At 34.2% G+C, this 20,827-nt stretch overlaps 3 protein-coding genes across 3 annotated transcripts; all 3 read left to right on the plus strand.

Moving 5' to 3' along the window:
• The first annotated feature begins 697 nt into the window (after nt 1–697).
• On the plus strand, nt 698–2,144 carry LOC125211817 (transcription factor MYB17-like). Its single transcript, XM_048111758.2, has 3 exons — nt 698–1,096; nt 1,274–1,403; nt 1,482–2,144. The coding sequence occupies exons 1-3, from the start codon at nt 964–966 to the stop codon at nt 2,035–2,037; spliced, it is 819 nt and encodes a 272-aa protein (XP_047967715.1). The 5' UTR covers nt 698–963; the 3' UTR covers nt 2,038–2,144.
• Nucleotides 2,145–11,375: 9,231 nt separating this feature from the next.
• LOC125201750 (uncharacterized) lies at nt 11,376–14,226 on the plus strand. Its single transcript, XM_048099989.2, has 6 exons — nt 11,376–11,608; nt 11,998–12,521; nt 12,931–13,123; nt 13,233–13,297; nt 13,378–13,588; nt 13,674–14,226. Exons 1-6 carry the CDS (start codon nt 11,444–11,446, stop codon nt 14,025–14,027), a joined length of 1,512 nt encoding a protein of 503 aa, XP_047955946.1. The 5' UTR covers nt 11,376–11,443; the 3' UTR covers nt 14,028–14,226.
• Nucleotides 14,227–17,803: 3,577 nt separating this feature from the next.
• Nucleotides 17,804–19,801, plus strand: LOC125201985 (uncharacterized). The gene is made up of 6 exons (XM_048100293.2): nt 17,804–17,941; nt 18,054–18,559; nt 18,631–18,823; nt 18,896–18,960; nt 19,046–19,256; nt 19,335–19,801. The coding sequence occupies exons 1-6, from the start codon at nt 17,807–17,809 to the stop codon at nt 19,686–19,688; spliced, it is 1,464 nt and encodes a 487-aa protein (XP_047956250.1). The 5' UTR covers nt 17,804–17,806; the 3' UTR covers nt 19,689–19,801.
• Nucleotides 19,802–20,827: the final 1,026 nt, after the last annotated feature.

Consider the following 20,827-nt stretch of genomic DNA (forward strand, 5'->3'; position numbering starts at 1 on the left):
TATATGTAACAATTGGATTGGTAAAAAGGATACTATTTTTTTGGAGATATGCATATAGATATGAATATGATCTAATATAGATTGAAACACACCCAAAAACAAAAAACCCTAGTTTGACCCTATAATTCTCAGTCTCTTATTTTGGGGGAACTTATATTCTTGGGGGTTGGGACCGTTTATTGAAATAAGTCTTGATTTGATGTACAACTACTAACTCAATGATTTGATGAGAATTAAGAAACCCTAATTATTTGAAATTTAAAATTATTATTCAATATATCAAAAACAGACCAAAGAAACAATTTTCGGACTAGCTACTTATATGAGGCCCAAACCCTAAAATGAAAAATTGAATTAATTAATTAAAATCAATTCAAAGACTGAAATATACTAGTACAAACATGAAATTCGAAAATTGAATGTTGAAATGAATTAAACACAGCCGAATATGTGGGAGCAAATGAAGTCAGTGTGCATAACCTGAGAAGAAGGGAAAGCAATAAATAAAAGAATTTATTTGGTCTACGGCAACATTCAATTCAATCCAATTATCCTCGTCCATGTTAATAAAAATAATTGCCCCCTATATTTGGCTAGAAAAAATTAAATAATTATTTTAGTATTTACTCCTCTGTAATTCTATATATCAGTGTGAGTGCGAGCATTCAAAGCTCTCCATTTATCCCAGCTGCGAAAAAGTACTCTGAATTGTCTTTTCGCATTTATTATTTTTTCAACATTCAAACACTCCATTTCTCCCTTCTTCACATCATAAACACCTCTCCCCCCTCTCTCTAGAGATAGTGTGTGATTGCAGCTTCAAGAAGGATTTTTTTTCACTTCTATTTTCATTGAATTACAATAGATCAATTAAGTCTTGTGTTTTTATTATTGGTATGAGAGTGTGCATTTATAATTGAGGATTTAAGGCATAATTAAAGTCTATCTCTCTCTCTGGTCTTAATGGGAAGGGCTCCATGTTGTGATAAGAAGGGGTTGAAAAAGGGGCCATGGACTCCTGAAGAAGATGACAAATTGGTGGAATATATCAACAAACATGGCCAAGGAAGTTGGAGATCTCTCCCCAAACTTGCAGGTTTAATTTCCTCAATTTACTCTTTAATTTGCCAATCTCAATCTCTTTGTTAATTTGTGATATATCCTTGTTGTTGGTGTTACTATGTTGGGCCAATTAGGGTTTTTTTGTGTCCGATTTGGGATTTTCCACGTTAAATCTTGGTGTCATATTGATTCGTTTAACATATTCACACAGGCCTTCTCCGGTGTGGAAAGAGCTGCCGCCTGCGGTGGACCAATTATCTGAGGCCGGATATCAAACGAGGCCCCTTCACTCCGGAGGAGGAGAAGCTCGTCATTCAGTTACACGGCATTCTCGGAAACAGGTCCGATTTTAATATAATATAATATAATACAATACGATAAGTCGATAAACTATTTCTGATATAATTGATTGATTACAGGTGGGCCGCGATCGCGTCCCAGCTCGCGGGCAGGACAGACAACGAGATCAAGAACCTATGGAACACTCATCTGAAGAAGCGCCTTCTCAAGATCCGCGAGCCGTCTCCCGCCTCCACGCGCCACATGGCGCAGTGGGAGACCGCTCGCCTCGAGGCGGAGGCACGCCTCTCCAAGGAGTCCTCGCTCCTTCTGACCCCACTGAGGCCGGCCTCAGGAGCTCCAGAGGGGGACTTCTTCCTGCGCCTCTGGAACTCCGAGGTCGGGGCGACCTTCCGAAAGGAAACTTCCGGAAGCACGCGCAGCCCGTCTTGTTCGTCCACCAAATGCAGCACCTTGTCGGAGGCCACCGTGAAGGTGGAGCCCGAGTCTGAGTACAAGGGCGGCAAATTGGGGGGCGAACGAGACGTGGGAGCCGGGTCGGGATCGTGCAGCAGCAGCAATGAGATGGAGGAGGAGGACTCGTCGGAGTCGGCGTTGCAGCTGCTTTTGGATTTTCCGACCAACAATGATATGAGCTTTCTGAGCCAACCTGATTTCTATGGCAATTTCTTCTAGAATTTCAGAAGATATGTATGTATTCTTTTTTGTGTTTTTTGGCTGTATGCTGCTTGAAGGATTCTGTCTTGTAAGAAATGCTGCAGATGTAATTTCCTCCCAACTAATCTATAATCTTGAAAATGACAAATTAATACATATATATGGTAATTAATTATACTATATAAGAGGTTTTTATTGGAATTATTGCACTAAATCTATAAGAGTTATGCATTCTAATGTGTTGAGTACATTTACTATGACAACTCTTATTCATTTACGTACTTATTACAAAACCAAAGGGACTCGTGAACATAAATAATAAAAAAATTTAATTAAGCACACAAAACCAAAGTGGGATCTTGACCCTTTGTGCTTCAACAAAATCCATCTTCTTCTCTTTTGCCTTCTTGTAAAAATGGCACGACACAAACATTGCTGAGTCTCCGATACACCGTGTAACACATCTTTGTATGTAAAGTTGTCGGCGCGCACGTCATGCGACATGCGCTCGCCTCGACCAACGACTTGGCACGTGCTAAACAAGTCATCCCTTACGACTAATTCGATTTCAAAGTTGATTTTGTATTTATTTTTGAATGAGAAATGTAAAAATAATTAATAGTGTTTGTAATGTTTCAGATATAGTGCTCTTAAATTGTTAATGAGGAGTATGAAGAATCAACTCTATGGACTATGTTGCTTCTGTATTGTCAATGCCCTTATCTCGACTTTCTTGTAGAGCACCTCAAGGGAAGCCTTGTTGATGTTTTCCCACATTAAGGTGGTGTTCGGTTTCCAAGGTAAATTAATATCAAGATACAATCTATGATTGAATTGTGAGATTAGTTTAGTCATAGGGGGTTCCCTATAACTAATTGTATCCCATGATTATCCATCTAGGATAGAATTGTAGGGTTGAATCTCATGACCAAACACACTACAAATTTAATCCCGGTTACAATCTTGCAAACCGAACACAGTTACTTTGGCTAGCTATAGCGTCGCTAGAACCACATTTATGACATTTTATTACTATCAATTTCTATACAATAAGCCTTCCTCCTAAAACCAACCATGAAATTAGTAAAATTATGTTTGTGTAAATTAGCATGCATTGGAGAGAGATTTCATGGTTCAAGAAAATAAATATGCCAAGATTAAGCAATATAATTATGAATGAGCTAATTCGATTAAGCAGATATCTATGTTCTTAACGATTGAATCGAATTGCCTTAATAATAGTAGTACAAGAAATGTTACAAGAAAGTTGTCTATAATTTAATCCAACTGTGATTTGACTTGAGGTTTGAAAATTAGACCAGATTTCACTAGAACAACTTTAAAGTGTGATGAGCCTATATACCTAATTTATTGGAAATGACTATTCCTATGCGTGTGAGTCGTGTATAAGATCAAAAGAAAATCTTTCATTTTAAATTGTTCTCAGCATTATTATTAAATAAATAAAATAACATAAAACCACTCGTTGTCATATTAGAAAAGAATATTTTCATCCACAAAAATGTGGTACATACACTACAAACGTCTTTATCTTGATTCTTACACGAAAAAATTTAGCATGATGAATGTCCAAGAAAATAGATTTATTATTCAATTTTGATCTGTCTACTAAAATTACTCTCTTTTTATTTATGACAAATTTCTCATTCTAATAATGATTTTTTTATATAATAATTCCTCAATTATTTTTTATCTTTTTAACTTAATCAATTTAATTTGCAGTAAAACGATTTTTAGGGGATAAAAATAGTATTCAAGTCTCAAATCTAGGAATTGAGGGCAGGTAATAGTATGAAAAAAATTATGTTTGCATATGCTTCGAAGAATTAACATACACAGATGAAAATAATAACGATTAAATCATTTGTTTAGATTCGAACGATAATAAAGGTTAGCACATTTTAAGTCTTTGAATTCGAAAGAATATCACCATATGTTTTTCCACTTATTTTTTATCCATTCTGCCCTTGAACTGAGAGCATACTTAACTTAAATCTATAGGTATTTTGTGAATTCAAATCTAATGCTCCTTCCCTCCTATAAACATATGGACAATGGATATGGAACGAGAATTAAGACAAAATTGATAAAGTAAAAGATATTGGGAGAAAGGTATGTTAAAGTAAGAGAGAAGAGGAAAATGATAGTTAAAGTAGTGTTAGTGGATAGTAGAACCTACATTATTAAATTGATATAACTTTCCAAAAATGGAATGCACATATTTTTATTGGACGGATGAAAATAGAAAGTGCATATATTTTTATGGGACAGAGGAGGTATTATTTTTGTAAATTTTCAAATTATACAAAAATTATGTTGTATATATGTAGATAATAAATAAAAACAACAAATTAGTACATTTATTAGAAATTATCTACATATATTTATATATAACAACCAAAAGATTCTGATCCAGGATGCGGTCAGGGCAGCTAATAGGGTCAGCCAAGATCATGAGAGATTTGGGCTTTAAATATTGGGCCACAATATATCACTTTCGTCGATTTCTCTTTGTGTAATCAATGTGAAATAAATTTTTAAATACTCCATCCATTTAATAGAAATAGAGTCATTTTATCATTTTAGTACGTTCCATAGTAATAAAGTCATTTTCATTTTTAGTAAAAGTCAATATATTTTCCACACATACTTTACTATCTCTTACTTTTTCTCTCTCTTCATCTCTCTACCTTTTCAAATTTTCCATTTTATTCTCCCTTTACTTAACTTACTTAACACAATTTTTCTTAATCTCCATGCCGAAAAGGAACGCCTCCGTCACAATGCAACGGATACATTAGAAATTCGTCAAATTCTTCTTTTTAGATCCATTTTGTAACGTCAGCTTATTCAAATCACTCTACCATAACATCTCACAACACCACTGGCTTCGATTTTGATCTTTTCAATTTTTAAATAATATGTTATGATTAAATTGCCATAACAAAAAAGGTGAATGTCCTTTATAATTATATTAACAAAATTAATAATGAAAACTGATTAAGTTTTTGGCATTTGATAATACAAGAAAACTTATTAAAATTTAGGACTAAAAAGGTCAGCTAACTTTCTTGTATAGCATAGATAGTATAAAAATAATTATATTTTAAATATAAATAAATAAATTATACACTTCGAAATGTTTTCGTGAAACATATCTCGATCGACTCATTTAAAGTTGAACAAATTGAACATAGGAGTGTAATTTATTCCAGCTGTTTGAAAATTAGACCCTTTCAGCCTAAAAATTTAAAGAGTGATGGATCACTACCTAATTTATTGGAAATTTTGACACTTATTCGTTGACATATAATGCGATCAAAATAAAATACTTCATTATAAAACTGTTCTAAGTTCTCCCCATATATAAAATAAAATAAAACTACTCGTGTTAATATTAGACAAGGATACTTTCATCCACAAAAAAAAGTGATACACTACAAACGTCTTTGTCTTGATAGAATCCCTTCAAAATATGTAAACCGCCCACACAAGAAAAGTGATGGCCCATTATTATTAGATTAAGAAAATTGACAAAGAAGATTGATTAACATTTTTGGCATTTGATAATACTGATGTGAATCAGATGCTAACTCTACTATAAGATTTCTCCTATTTTTTATATTAAAATTATCTATCAATTAATTATTAAAGTTTGATTATTATATATTAGTTGATAAGTGTACATGTGGAGTGATTACAATGAGCCAAAGCGGTGGGATTTGATTCAAAGTGTTCATTGCCTCTCAAGACGGTGTCCAAATTCTTTTATTTTACCACCATTATCTTCGTTTTTGAAATAGCTCCGCGTGGGTACCTTGTACGTCTCAATCGGAGCTCGGATGAAGAAGTTATGGCCATTTGACGAAGGTTGCACGGAGCAGTGTGAACCCGGCGAAAACGCCCGGGTATAGAAGAAACGCCAGGGTTGGCATAATAAACACCCGGGTCGGGCTTTTTCTCGGAAACTGCCGAATTTAGTCTTCAAATTGGTTTCTGGAGCGGTTTCTGGGGGGTTATTCAGATATTCCAGACGAGAAAGGAGAGGAGAAAGAAAGAGAGGAAGATTGGAGGTGCAATCATTCAACTTCCGTCGTCCCGGAGGGGATTTGCTACCATCTACACATCAATTTCATGAGTTCTATGGTTCTTCTTTATTGGTTGTGGATGTGTAACTAAACTCTTACGTTGCTCCTAATTTGTGAAAGACGTTAATTACTTTTGGATTCTGTGGATTAATATTAATTTATGATCTTTTTCTACGGTGCTTTTTACATTGAATGATAATCCCGGCCTGATTTATTATTCAATCATATCTTTTAGCCAATGTCTCTTTAACTTGGTTAAAAGGTGGAAACTTAGATAAAGAGTTTGAGATTTGTATTGTGTTCAGCATATGAATCTTGGATAAGTTAATTTACATGTTGTTACAATAATTGTTGGACATTTACTGTGCTTCCGTAGGAATGTTCAATTGATTTTGTAAATGAATCATGTACGTTGGAATTTAGAAGTTGGGTTAGAGCTTACCACGCTGCCACATGAGTGATAATCCGATGAGTAAGAATTTGATCTTAGTATTCAGCAAGGTTAAATTCATGCATCTGCGAACATGTTCAGTGTGAGTAGAATGAACGAGATATTTACAACTTTCATTAGATTAATCTTTAACCCATAGGTTTATTGTTCCATTGAGTTAATTCACATCTGGAGCATATTAGGAGCAATGTTCTCACTCTCTTTGTTATATTTTGTGTTGTCATTTTATTTCTTCACTTGTTTTTGTTTCAATTTGGTTTCTCAATCCAAAAATTTCAAAATTTACTTGCTTTCGAATTAGATAACTTTACGCCTCCATGTGGTTCGACACTCTTTTACTACAACTACATTTGTACTCTTGCAGAAAAGTTGTAATTTTAGAGCTATTTAATATACTTGTGTGTTATTAGTTCATCGATATAAAAAATCAAAAAATACACGTCAAATACAAGAAAAGTGGTTCACACTTCACATTTAGGACCAAAAAGGATGTAAATTTCGTTGTCCTGAATGGACTGCAGTATAAATAACATCACTTGCATAAAAAAAAACTATATTTTTTATGAATAAAGGAAAAAAAATTAAAATCAGTCCTAAGCATCTTATCTTATCTTATCTTACTAATCTAAAGTGACAGTTTGGTGAAAAGATAATTTTATTCTTTTTAGAGAAAAAATGTAAAGCTATTTTGTTTATCCTTTTGGTCATTTTGAGAAATGACAACCATTGGATAGAAAAAAGAAAGCTCCTATTGAGCAATAGTGACTTCTTAAATAAGAATAAACAGTTATATATACTCATACCATTAATTGAATCTCTATTTTAGTGGACTAATTATCTGATTTTTTTATTGCAGTAGGCGACAACTCCAAGCCTCCAAGCTCTAATATATGAAACGTGATTTTGAGATAATAGGGTTTCACTTCTATTTAGTTGTTGGGCTCATTGTTTGGGCTATAAATTATTTAATTGTTTACTTCTATTTAGACGTTTGGAAGCATACTCATACGAATTCGTTCTGCATGTCCAAGTACAAATACTAAATAATTTATACTCCATATTTTATTTAATTAGACATGAATAGCTAAGAAAAATATATTGCAAAAGGTTAGATAAAAAAAATTATAATGTGCCTCACTCCATTTAATTGTTCTATACTTAGATTGTATAGGAATTAAGTAATTCAGCAATTATATTTTAAGTGTTGTATAGATTGAATTGCTTTTTATTTACTCATATTTCTATTTTTTTTACTTCTCAAAAATTTGAAATATATTTATATTGATTCAAATGTGGATAAACCAAGTAATTATGAAACACCAATAAATAATGATATAAAATAAAACTAAATTAATATCTTTATCAAACAAAGAACAATATTGCATAACATTATTAATTGTTGTTGTGTATAGTAATATACAATTTTATATGTAATATATTAGTTTAATTAAATATGTTGAAATTACTTATAAATGTATATTTATATTCAATATATATAATTTATAAATATATTTATATTTAAATTACTAGAAGTACACATAGTTATAATTGAGTTGATTTTGTTAATCGAAACTGGTGAACTATTTATTCGTTCGAATAGTTTGCTTTTTTTTTTTTATTCTTTTGTAAGTAGTAGTATTATATTTTTTTTATTTGTATGACTTATTCTATTTCATTCACAAATCTCCTCTTTTGTTATTTCTTTTATTTTATACTACACTCATATCAAATATTAAAATAAAATACAATCATCCGCTAAAATATGAAATGTTTCATTGAGTGGCTTGAGAAAAGTACAATTGTACAAATATTTTTTTATTGTTGTTAATAATACAAATACTTATTTTTATTAGTTCTTATTTGTAAATATATTTTTATACTTATTTACTCCATATTCTTTATTTTAAGTTAATATATCTTCATTATTTAAAAATCTTTTATCTTATCTTTTGTCCCATACATAGCACATGTGTTAACACTAATTGATTTAATACAACGTATAGCTAGAATTGCCAAAAAAATAAAATAGCAACCAACAACAAAAACTAAAAAACTACTTCCTACAAGTCCTAAGTAAACCGATAGGCATCCTCGGTAAAGCCAAATCCAAAAGCACTATAAAAATAAACAAAGCAAAAGCATGGAAACTCGGCAAAAATAAAACCAGCCAACAAACTAATCCAAAAATAACTCACATATCTTAAGCGGAAAGATAGAGGAACATACCGTTGGTTATATGATTTTGGTTTTGTGATTTCCCCCTAACCACTTTGTTGTGATTTCCTCCTAACCACCTTCTAAATATCAATACTACTCCCTCCGTCCCTAAAGAATATGTACTTTGGTGACGACACGAGTTTCAGAGAGATGTAATGAGAAAAAGTAAATAAAGTATTGTTAGTGGAAAATGGTCTCACCTTATTAGAGAGAAGAGAATTTTCAAAATTAGAGAATACATATTTTTGTGGGACAGACTAAAAAGGAAAAAGTGCATATTCTTGTGGGATTGAGGGAGTATTATTTTCTGATATTTATAATTCATAGTACATGATTCATTCAAGTCAAAAGTTGAATATGAATATTCTTTTTAAGCCTAATAATATTTCTCTATCCATGAAGATTAGTCTTTTTTTTATATTTTTATTTGAGGTATGTCCATCAAAATTAGTCTTGTGGAAATCAATTTTTATCATACTTAAGCCATTTCTCATTTTCCATTTTCCTCATATTTTAGTAAAATACTATGTAATTCTACTCATTCAAGCATATGTTAATTAATTCATTTGTTTACTTGAATGAGTAGAATTGGGCTATTTCAAGGCCCGTGACTTTGATTCCAAAAAAAAAAATTGGGTCTTGGGTGTGTTATATTGGTAGATTAGATTATCAAGAAGTCAATATAACTAGATTTTAAATAAAGGGAGCCACTGTCGGTAGTAATAGGTCACCTAAACCCTAAATAAATGTAATTGACATTATATACGAAGAAATTTTTGGGGTATTAATTACCACCCCTACCATTCGAAGACATTTTTAATTTGACTTACTTTTTTTTTTGGGATTTAGGTTCACGATTTATGTTTTAGGATTTAGGGAAACAGAGTTAAGACAAAACAAGTAAAGTATAGTTAAGGAATATTGCACTAGATAAAAAAAATACTTTCTTAATTAATACACTCAAGTACTAATCTGAACTATTAGATTCAGATATTAGTGGACATGATTTAAATTTATCAGATATTATTAAGGTATAATATCATCAAAAGGGTTGTAATAATAATATTGTTTTAAATGTAAAAATATTACTATGCAATAAATTAAAGCTAATTCCGATCGGCGAAGATGATTTTCATAATTACCGTATACTAATGTTTACAAATTTGATACATTTTCACATTACCATATAATCTTCACACATCATACTCACCATCTTCACAAATCAGATTCTTAATACATAAATCTAGTCTTTTGGTGATATTCCATAACAATTATAAATCCAATTTAGAATCCCACGAATTAGATTATAAGTCCTACATAGGGGTGGAAATTCGGATACCCGTGGGTACCCAAATCCGAAAATCCGGGTACCCGAACCTGAAATCTCAAAAATATCATACCAATATCCGACCTGTATGTGAATTCGGGTACCCGAACCCAACTAATCGGGTACCCATAAACCCGGAATTATTATATTTGAAATTTATTCTTTTATATAAATTAAATTGTGATGAGAATAGAAATTATTAAAATAACACAATACTTTATTGACTATAATTCTACTCCTATATTATATAAATTAGACATTAGACAAATAGACATTACTTAATTTTAAAATAATTTTTTTTTTTGTATAAATTGAAACATAAAAGAGATTAATTTTTTAAGACATTAACTGAACATGTAAATAAAATGGAGAAAGCATAATTAATTAACTATATATTTTCAAACGATAACAAGTAAGAACATAAATAATGCAACATGAACCGAACACGAATGTAAAGAAGTATTAAAGTCGAGATAATAGAACAGTGAAATGTCAAAGCAACCAAACATATAATCTAAATAATGTCAAAGCAACCAAACATAATCCAAATAATAAACTAAGAACTTTAGAACCCAAAATATTTATCACAAATACATAATTAATCGGGTTTAATCGGGTATTAGTCGGGTACCCTAAACCCGAAGAATCCTAAAATTAACTACCCAAACACGTACCCGAACCCATAATTTCGAGTTTCGGGTACCCAAAACCCGTCGGGTATTGGGACTGGTTCGGGAATACCCGAAACCCGCGGATTAAATTTCCAGGCCTAGTCCTACATCTAGCTAGAGGAGAGTCGGTACGGTATATTATGCCGAAACTTAATACTACTACATACCATATCAACTTAATACTACTATACATCATATCGAAAATCTAGTATGTGTAAAAGTCATACATCTATCTTATCAAAAAATTTGGTATACCAATTTCAATACTAACACCGTACCGTATTTTCGATATGCCGTATCAAAATTTGGTATACCAAAATTTTACGTATACTAATTTACAAAATCATACACTTAAAACTCGTGTTGGTTCAATATGGATCGTACAAAAGGAGTATTTAGGAGGGAATAGTGCTTAAGAATGAGTATTTAGGAGGGAATAGTACTTATGAATGAAACCACACGCTACAACACTCCAACCCCTACGGCCATTAAATTGACTACTTAGACTTTCTTGCTCAAAATATGACAAAATCAAAACATATTTTAACGTATTAATTCCAACTCTTCTTTTTCTAGATAATAATTTTAATTGGTTTATCACAATTTTGTATTCTACATTTCGTAATTAAACACCTTAATCTCTCTCTCTATGAAGAAAATGCCATGGTCGAGGAGTTTGGATTTTCAGAGAGACTCTATGCTTGTTGGATTCTGGAAATCAGTGAAAAACAGACCAAAACTAGCGTTGAGTCAACTATTCTGCTTCATCTTCATCTCCGTTTCCTTTTTAGCCTTCGCCGGCTGGATTGATCTCGTAAGTATCCTCTCATGAACCTTGGGCGATTGATTGCATACATGCAAATAATTCATGCATAATTTTTTAATGCTGAGTTAATTTATCGTGATGTTTGTCAATATATATACATTTACGTATTATAATTGGAATTGATTTGACTTTTAAAATTGAAGTTCTCGATATTTTTGTGTGATAGAGTATTAGCTAGGAGATTGAAAATTGAAATTAAGTATTGATGAAATGATGAATTCTGGAAAATGAAGGCTAGCGATTATTAATTCTATTTGATTTGGTTTGTTGAACTTCTTAATTGAATGTATGTGATGAAATTTCATTGATTTTTTACGGAATTTTATTATGAATTTTCAATTAATAGACGAGGTTTTTTTTCTGGAAATTTTTGGCAGAGTCAATATTCAAAATATTACTATTCCCAAATTTGTAGCAACAAAACGGCAAAAACGCTTGAATTTCCACTGGACTGCAGCTCATGGAACCGAACCAACGTCTGCCCGAAAACCTACCCGAAATCGCAACCCTGCCCGAAGCCGTCGCCCGGATCCTGCCCGGAATACTTCCGATGGATCCACCGCGACTTGCGCCACTGGAGGGAGACCGGAATCACCGAGGCTATGGTGGAGAAGGCGCGGCGAACGGCGCATTTCCGCCTCACCATTTCTGGCGGGAAAATGTACGTGGAGAAATTCCGGCAGTCTATCCAGACGCGCGATCTGTTCACGATTTGGGGATTCGCGCAGCTGATGAGGTTGTACCCTGGTAGATTGCCGGATTTGGAGCTGATGTTCGACTGCGATGACCGGCCCGTCGTGCCGGAGGCGGAGATCGGGCGTGGACCGCCGCCGGTGTTTCGCTACTGCTCGGATTCGCGGAGCTTGGATATCGTCTTCCCCGATTGGTCGTTTTGGGGCTGGTAATCCACTAAGTCTCTCTCTTTCTTTTTTTTTTTGAAAATTTGTTGAATTCATTCTCTGATTTTATTGGTTGCAATGTTTTTTTATTAATATATACCAACTTAATCTAGTTTAGTGCTGGTAGTAATTGCATTTGGTTGAATTTCTGCTCTAATTTTGAAAATTGGTATCAACTTTAGTTAAAGTTTTCTTCATAGAACTCGAGCTCCATGGACCATGAGAGCACTATAATCTTTTTCTCAAGAAATATGCTACATTTGATTTAATATTCACTAAAATGAACTCGAATACACCAAATGTGACATTGATTTGTGGAAGTGGTCATGACAAACACATATATTTCATTTATCCTGAGTTATTTTGCGTAGTTATTGAGTTTTTCTTTGAATTTGTCATTGATTTGAGCAGGGCAGAGATAAATATAAGGCCATGGAGAAGTATGTTGAAGGCAATTAAAGAAGGGAATGCGAAGACGAGATGGGAGGACAGAGTGCCCTATGCCTACTGGAAGGGGAATCCGCACGTATGCCCTTGGCGGGGTGAGCTTATGCAGTGCAATGCCACTGATCAAAATGACTGGAACGCGCGCCTCTATGTTCAAGTATGCATATCTGCAACTATATCACATCTTATTATAGGTTAACATGAATTGCATATACATTCTTGCCTAGTGATGTGTTCATTATATATGAATGTTTGTACTGTTTCAGAATTGGGATGCAGAGGCTAAAGAAGGATATCAGCACTCCAACATAGAAGATCAGTGCACCCACCGGTTAGTAATAGTTCTGTAGGAGCATAGTACATTCGAGTATTTCGAAACTGATGATTCACTGTCTGCTTACTTGATTTCAGGTATAAGATTTACATAGAAGGGTGGGGGTGGTCCGTGAGCGAAAAGTACATATTTGCCTGCGACTCGCCTACCTTGCTAATGACGCAGCGCTGGCATGATTTCTTCATAAGGGGCATGACCCCTCAAAAACATTACTGGCCTGTCAAAGACAGTGACAAATGCAGGTCACTCAAATTTGCTGTTGAATGGGGCAACAATCACACTGCAAAGGTCTTGTTTACAACATTAAATATCATCAAATCTCACACTATATAGCTCATGATGTGAGCCTTTTTGAACTGTGTGTGGTTGTTAGGCAAAGGCGATTGGAGAAAGGGGGAGCCGGTTTATCCACGAGGATATGAAGATGGAGTATGTGTATGACTACATATTCCATCTGCTAAATGAGTACGCGAAGCTGTTGAGGTACAAGCCGAAGGTCCCTCCAAACGCAGTGGAAGTGTGCTCGGAATCATTGGCGTGCTCAGCAGATGGGAACTGGAGAAAGTTCATGGAAGAATCCATGGAGAAGTCGGCTAGTGATTCGGCTCCATGCACAATGCCTCCACCTTATGAGGATCAAGAATTCAAGGCTTTGGTTGATGAACAGGCCAAGGCAACAAGACAAGTTGAAGCATGGGAAGAACGGTATTGGGCAAAGCAACGATAGTTAATCAAAATCCCATGGTAGAGTTTCTTGAGAGGAATGTATTAAAAGTAATTGAGTTTGTATTGTATTGTATAATGTATAGGTCACTTATGCATGGAAAGATAAATTATGTACTTCAAGGTGATCAACATATGATTGATGCCTAACTGACTAACACCTCTAATATACTTATTTGGCTTGGTATGAGTTTTTCAACAAATTATGATTTATATTCAATAAAAAACATTTCATATATTTTCACGTGCATATAAATTAGTGATACCAATCTCTATCAAAACACTTTTTCAACAAATGAAATACACGACTGTTAATGTACAAAAAAATTAATCAAAGGATTTCCAAACAATGTGTTTCGGCTATAAAACAGCCCAAACAAACTTTCTTTGGTCCAATTTAAAATTTCAGCCTAAATTCAAATATTTCTTCGGCCCAAATCTTAAACATTATTCTTAACTCTTTTCATTCTTCGGTATTTCTGTTTTTATTTCTCTAGTGATTATCTTTCTTGAGTTCTTCCAATAACATTGTTAAGATTGATCAGTTTAAATATTTTTACATTAAAAAGTTGATTATTTATACATATATACAGCACGACCATGTTCAAAATCAGTTTTATGTTAGATTATCATATAAATAGGTCAGAGTATTTGAATTCAAACACTAAACACTATTACAAAGTCAAATATCAATAAATTTATAGATATCTCGGAGTAGAATTTTAATCGAAATCTTAACCTAAGATATCTTACCTAATTTATTTTACACATGGCACCCTCCTTTATGAGTTGGCCAAACAATAAAGAGGTTAAGAACATCTCCAATGCCGGCTAGCCGATTCGCGTCGCTAGCTGGTCGGCTAGCCGAACCATTGGAGTAGGTCAGCGGGAAATCGGCCAAAATTTCGGCGTGGGCTAGCCGGTTGCGTGGCGCTGGCCGCCATTGTGGCGTGCCGATCGGCCAGCGCTATTTTTTATTTTTTTTTTAATTTTTGAAAAACTATATAAACGCGATTTTCTCTATCTCTAAATTTCTGTACAAGAGCAACATCTAGCGATGAACAACAACAACTAGCGGCAAACTATAACAGATTCAAGGCATACTAACATTTTTTAATGTATTTTTTTAATAAATTAGTGAGGAGTAGAGTGGGGCGGTGGCTCGTATGTGGAAGCCCGGATTTTTTTTTATTATGTAATTTTTTTTATTTTAAGTTAATGTACTTTTTTTATTTAAATAAAATTAATGAATTTTTCCGTATATATCTCGTAAATTTAATTCGGTAATTTAATCGTAATTTTAATTCCGTAAATGTAGTATATTTTGAATTATTTTTATTGCGTCTGGCCTATGGCTGGCCTAAATCTGATGTGGCAGGTGGATTTTTAGTGCTGCTGACGTGGCAGGGAGAGAGAGTGGCTGGCCTATTTGCATTGGAGATGCTCTAATACATGAGGTCAAATGTCTCAGGTTCGAATCTTTCGTGGCTAGGCCTGCTTAATCGGTCCTCTAGTTCTCAGGTACCCGAAAATAGAAGCAGAACTGACCGGATAATTAAGGAATCGGGAACCGGTTTTCCGGTATCGGTTATAATATTCTCAAAAATTTCGGTTCTGATTCTACCCGGAACAGATCCGGAACCGAATAATAAATCAATTTTAGATTTTATAAGATACTATTAATTAGAATCCAATTATCTTATAGGGATTGTGTGTGCATGGGGATGTGTGTGCGCGTTAAGGTGTTGTGTGTGTGTGTGTGGTGTTGCATGTGTCTAGGTGTATACTTGTTAGTATTTTGTTGTGTGTTGATTTAAATTTTAGGTGTTATACTTTTTAGGTATTTATTGAATTATTGTTTTTAAGTATTAGAATATTGGATGATGAATATTGTTATCTTGTTGATTTTTATTTTTGTGTGTTTTTCTGAATTTTTAGGTATAAATGCTATATTTCTAGATGTTGAATTATTTAAAAAAAATTAAAATTAAAACTATAAACCGGATCTGATTAGTAACCGGAATCGGCCGGATAAGAACCGGTCGGATCCGGTTCCGGTTCCGGTTCCGATTCCGATTCAAGAATTCATGAAAATTTGTAACCGAGTACCCGGTCAAACCAGACCGGATAGAACCGGAACCGGCCGGTTAAACATGCATATTCGTGGCGTACTGGCCTTTAAATTTAAATATATTTACCATACAATAATAAATAAACATAGTCAATTAAAGCAACTTGTGCAGCCATCTAAATTACTACTCAATAATTTGATGGATTAATTGATTTATGCTAGCTAATCCACGGTGGAAATATTGAACCATGTGATATTTGATGTGCATATACGATTTGGAATCTGTCACGCACTAATTTTATATTCTCCATATATTTATTTCTATTTAAGCCTTTTATTAATCATCATCTGTAATGTGATAATTTAAATAATTATAAGAGACGAGCAAAGTTGAGGTCAGCAGTCAGCACGTTTTAATATGGAGATATATTTGGAATCTCTTGTAATTATTTAATCAGTCATAATAATTAGAACTGTTATGTAATATTTCAAAAAGTTTTGCAGTAAGGCCATCTCCAACCATTTACGTCAAACTCAAAGCTATTTTTGAGTATACGTCATACTAAAAAATAGTTTTACTCCAACCATTTACCCCATATTTAAGTTTACACCATTTTTAAGTATTTGTCTAACAAAATTTTAGAGTAAACACCATATTTGGTGTTATTCCATTGAAAAACTCAAAAATGGGTTTGAGTTTGGTGTACGATTGGACAAATTATCTACGCCAAAAATGAGTTTTGGTGTATGATTGGAGATGGTCTAAAATACTCAATTTTGGTGTTTACTTTAAATTTGATGTTGTTTCATTAAAAAATTCCAAAAATTGGATACAGTGTATATGGTTGGAAAACTTTTTTAAATCAAAAAGAGGATTTGGTGTATGGTTGAAGGTGATCTAACTAGTAAATTTGTATCCATTAAATGTTCCATTTTCCCTTTTTCGTCGTCCATCAATAAATGTTTCATTTCCCTTTTACTATATTTAAGTAAGTGGACCATACATTCCACTAACTCATGCAATTCACTTTTATTTATAAAATCAATATATAAAAGTAGACTCCACATTTCACTAACTTTTCTACCCACTTTACTACTATATAAAGTCAAACAATTTCTTAAAACTCGTAACGGTCAAATATGGAATATTTAATCACGTACGAAGGGGTACTTCATTTAGAGGAATAAAAAGAAAATACCCACGCTACAAGCCATCTTGTTACTTTTTAGCATTATTTATCAATGAAATTTATTAAGAAAAAAATCATCAACGTCAAAAAGTATTGGTCTATAAATTTCAACTCAACTATGGTGTGTTAAATTTGCAAAATTGTATCCTGAGATTAAATATTTAGTGTATTTAGTTTATAAGATTCAATCTCACAATTCAATTCTAGATGGATAATCATGAGATAATTAGTAGTATTCAAATCCTACATTATATATTATTTTATATAGGAAATCGAACACTACCTATATATACTTGTAGTACGATTTTCCTTCATCAAATAGTTTGGGTCAACGGCTTCCAATAATCAACACAAATACTCCTCCTATCTTACTTGCACTTTCTACAACGATGTTTATAAGAAATTCAAATACTCCATGTGCAATTTTCTTTAATAAATCACATTAACGTTCATAGTAGTAGTACTATATAATAAGTAATGAATCTTAATTTATGAAGTGAAACACACACACATGCCACATTGATGATGATGAACAACAACATATTGTGGTCAAGGCCAAGGCTTCCCGCTTCTTTTATGAACGTTAAAAGTGCTCCATCTCTTCTTCCTCTGCTCATATTTATTTCTTTTCTTTTCTTGGCGCCACGGATTCGCCTCGTAACTATTCTCCCTTCTCTAATCAAAACACACTAGCTTATTTTGATTAACAATTCATGATCCGATTTTGAATATTTTGATTTTATACTGACAAATTCCGAATCCACCGCAGCGTATACGCGATTCGGTGATTGCCGTAGGAAACAAACCATCACCGATTCTGGACTGCGTGAAGTGGAATCGCACCGAAATTTGCCCCAAAATTCATCCGTCGCCGGCGGAGGAGAGAAGCGGATCCAGCTGCCCCGATTACTTCCGATGGATCCACGAAGACCTGCGCCACTGGAGAAAAACAGGAGTCACCGAGGAAATGGTGGAGGGGGCGCGGCCCACGGCGCACTTCCGGCTGACGATTTTGGGCGGGAAAATGTACGTGGAGAAATTCGCGGAGGCGTATCAGTCGCGCGTGCAGTTCACGCTGTGGGGGCTCGCGCAGCTGATGAGGAGGTATCCTGGAAAATTGCCCGATCTGGACCTCATGTTTGACTGCGAAGATCTGCCGGTGGTGAGCGCGGACCAGTACGGGCCGGAGGGGCCGCCTCCGCCCCCGCTCTTCAGGTACTCCGCAAATAGTACCACCTTCGATATCGTCTTCCCCGATTGGAGCTTTTGGGGCTGGTACGTAATCTTCTTCTTCGATTCAATTTTTTCATTTCCCGCTTCTAGATAGTAAAGTGGGATATCCGCAGGGCAGAGAGAAATATAAAGCCATGGAGCAAGTTTGTGAAAGAGATAAAGGAAGAAATGGAAATGTTGAAATGGGAAGAGAGAGTGCCTTATGCCTACTGGAAAGGTGACCCCAGGGTTTACCGCCAAAGATATCTACTCATGCACTGCAATCTCACTCTTCAAAACGACTGGAATGCCCGCCTTTACACCGTTGTAAGTTGTAACATCTCTTTTCCTATCTTTAACCATGCCAATTATAAATATATACCAACTTTCTCTCTACAGGATTGGCAACAAGAGACTCAAAGAGGGTTCGATCAGTCGAATCTTGCAAAGCAGTGCACCCACAGGTGGTTTTTGACAGAAACCATGATGCATTCAATTCAACAAGTGTTATTTTTGATTCTTGATTCTCTTCTGCCATGTTGATGTAAGGTACAAGATTTATGTAGAAGGACGGTCATGGTCCGTGAGTCAGAGATACATTCTGGCCTGCAACTCACCCACATTGCTCATCCAGTCACGTTGGCACGACTTCTTCTCACGCGGCCTCGTCCCTCAACGCCATTACTGGCCCGTTCGAGACTCCCAAATTTGCAAGTCCATCAAATTTGCTGTTCAATGGGGCAACAATCACACTGCAGAGGTAACATCGACTGCACATTAGTTTGATATTGTCCGCTACAAACTAATTGGAGTTTTTACTGAAATCTTGTTTTATTAGGCCAAGGAGATTGGTGAGGCCGGAAGCCATTTCGCCCGGGAGAGTTTGAGCATGGAGAATGTTTACGATTACATGTTTCATCTGCTGAGTGAGTACGCAAAGCTGCTCAAGTACAAGCCTAAGATCCCTCCGAACGCGACTGAGCTCTGCTCGGAGGCGCTGGCTTGCAATGCAGATGGGAAATGGAGGGAATTCATGGAGGAATCAATGGAGAAGTTCCCTAGTGATTCACCTCCATGCACGATGCCTCCACCTTTTGACCTCGGACCGTTTGCACGTGTGAAAACGGAGGCCATGGACGAGGTGAAGGCGTTGGAAGATGAGTATTGGAGGAAAAAAGACAATGTACATTGATGTAATTGATTTTTTTTGCTTTTTCTCTTTGTTCTTATAATTTAAGCAATTGATTTAAGGCAGAAACTATTTATATTTATAAAATTAATAAGAATCCTTACAAAACTATTTATTCTATACATAAATAAATTTTATTCGGATACAATTATGTGAGAATTATTATGTGTATATTTTATTATATATATTGTCTATTATGCGTATTAAATCTTGTTATGACATTTATTTGATAGTACTATAACGTAACAAAAGGCTAGTGTGTTACTACTATTATCTTTATATTTTGGATTTCTAAGGCATGTCTCCTGACGAAGCAGTTAAATGATTAATCCTTGTCCCAAAAGTCAACACTTGAAGCGATAGAAGATTGGCCAAATAATTTGCTCTATTTATATGGGTAGAAATCGAATCCTTGACCTGCTACTGCTAGTGTATAATTTTACTACTATACGCTAGTTTAATCTTACACCAACGATACTAAAAATAAATAATACTCTCTCCGTTCACGAATAAGAGTTTCATTTCTATTCAGCACGAGTTTTAAGAAATATTAACAGAAGTGGGCGGAAGAAAGTTAGTGGAATGCTGGTGGGAGTCTCACTTATATATATTAATTTTAAATGATATGTGTGGAATGAGTTAGTGAAATGTGAGTCTCTTTATCATTTTATGGTAATTATAAACTGGGACTCCTATTCATCGATGGACCAAAATGGAAAAACGAGACTTTTATTCGTGGACGGAGGGAGTAGAAGAGAACCAAGTGTATATGTCTTGCAAAATACTAATAATAATATTTCCCAAAGAATCATAGTCATAAAATCCAAAATATGATATCACGATAAAAATATTAAAAAAAATTGAAAAATATCAATGTTCAATAAAAGAATGAACTGATGGTATTTGGACAATATATGATGCACATTTGTAGCATTTCGTGAAAAATATTGTATCCGAGGTTTTTTAACAAATTAAATTTTACTCCGTAATTCATTTGAGGTGCTTTTTCATATCATATTTTTTCCCATTTAGCCATTTTCAGTCTTAAGGGCGCTATTGACCTTTTCTTAGTTTGGTGTGCCTTCTATTCATGAAAAAATGAAGTAACCGAGTAAAATAAGATCATAATTTTTAAAAATGTG

This window comes from Salvia hispanica, chromosome 2, assembly GCF_029641045.1.
Source record: "Salvia hispanica isolate PSC_SH4W2 chromosome 2, Shi_PSC_v1, whole genome shotgun sequence".
Taxonomy (NCBI): Eukaryota; Viridiplantae; Streptophyta; class Magnoliopsida; order Lamiales; family Lamiaceae; genus Salvia; species Salvia hispanica.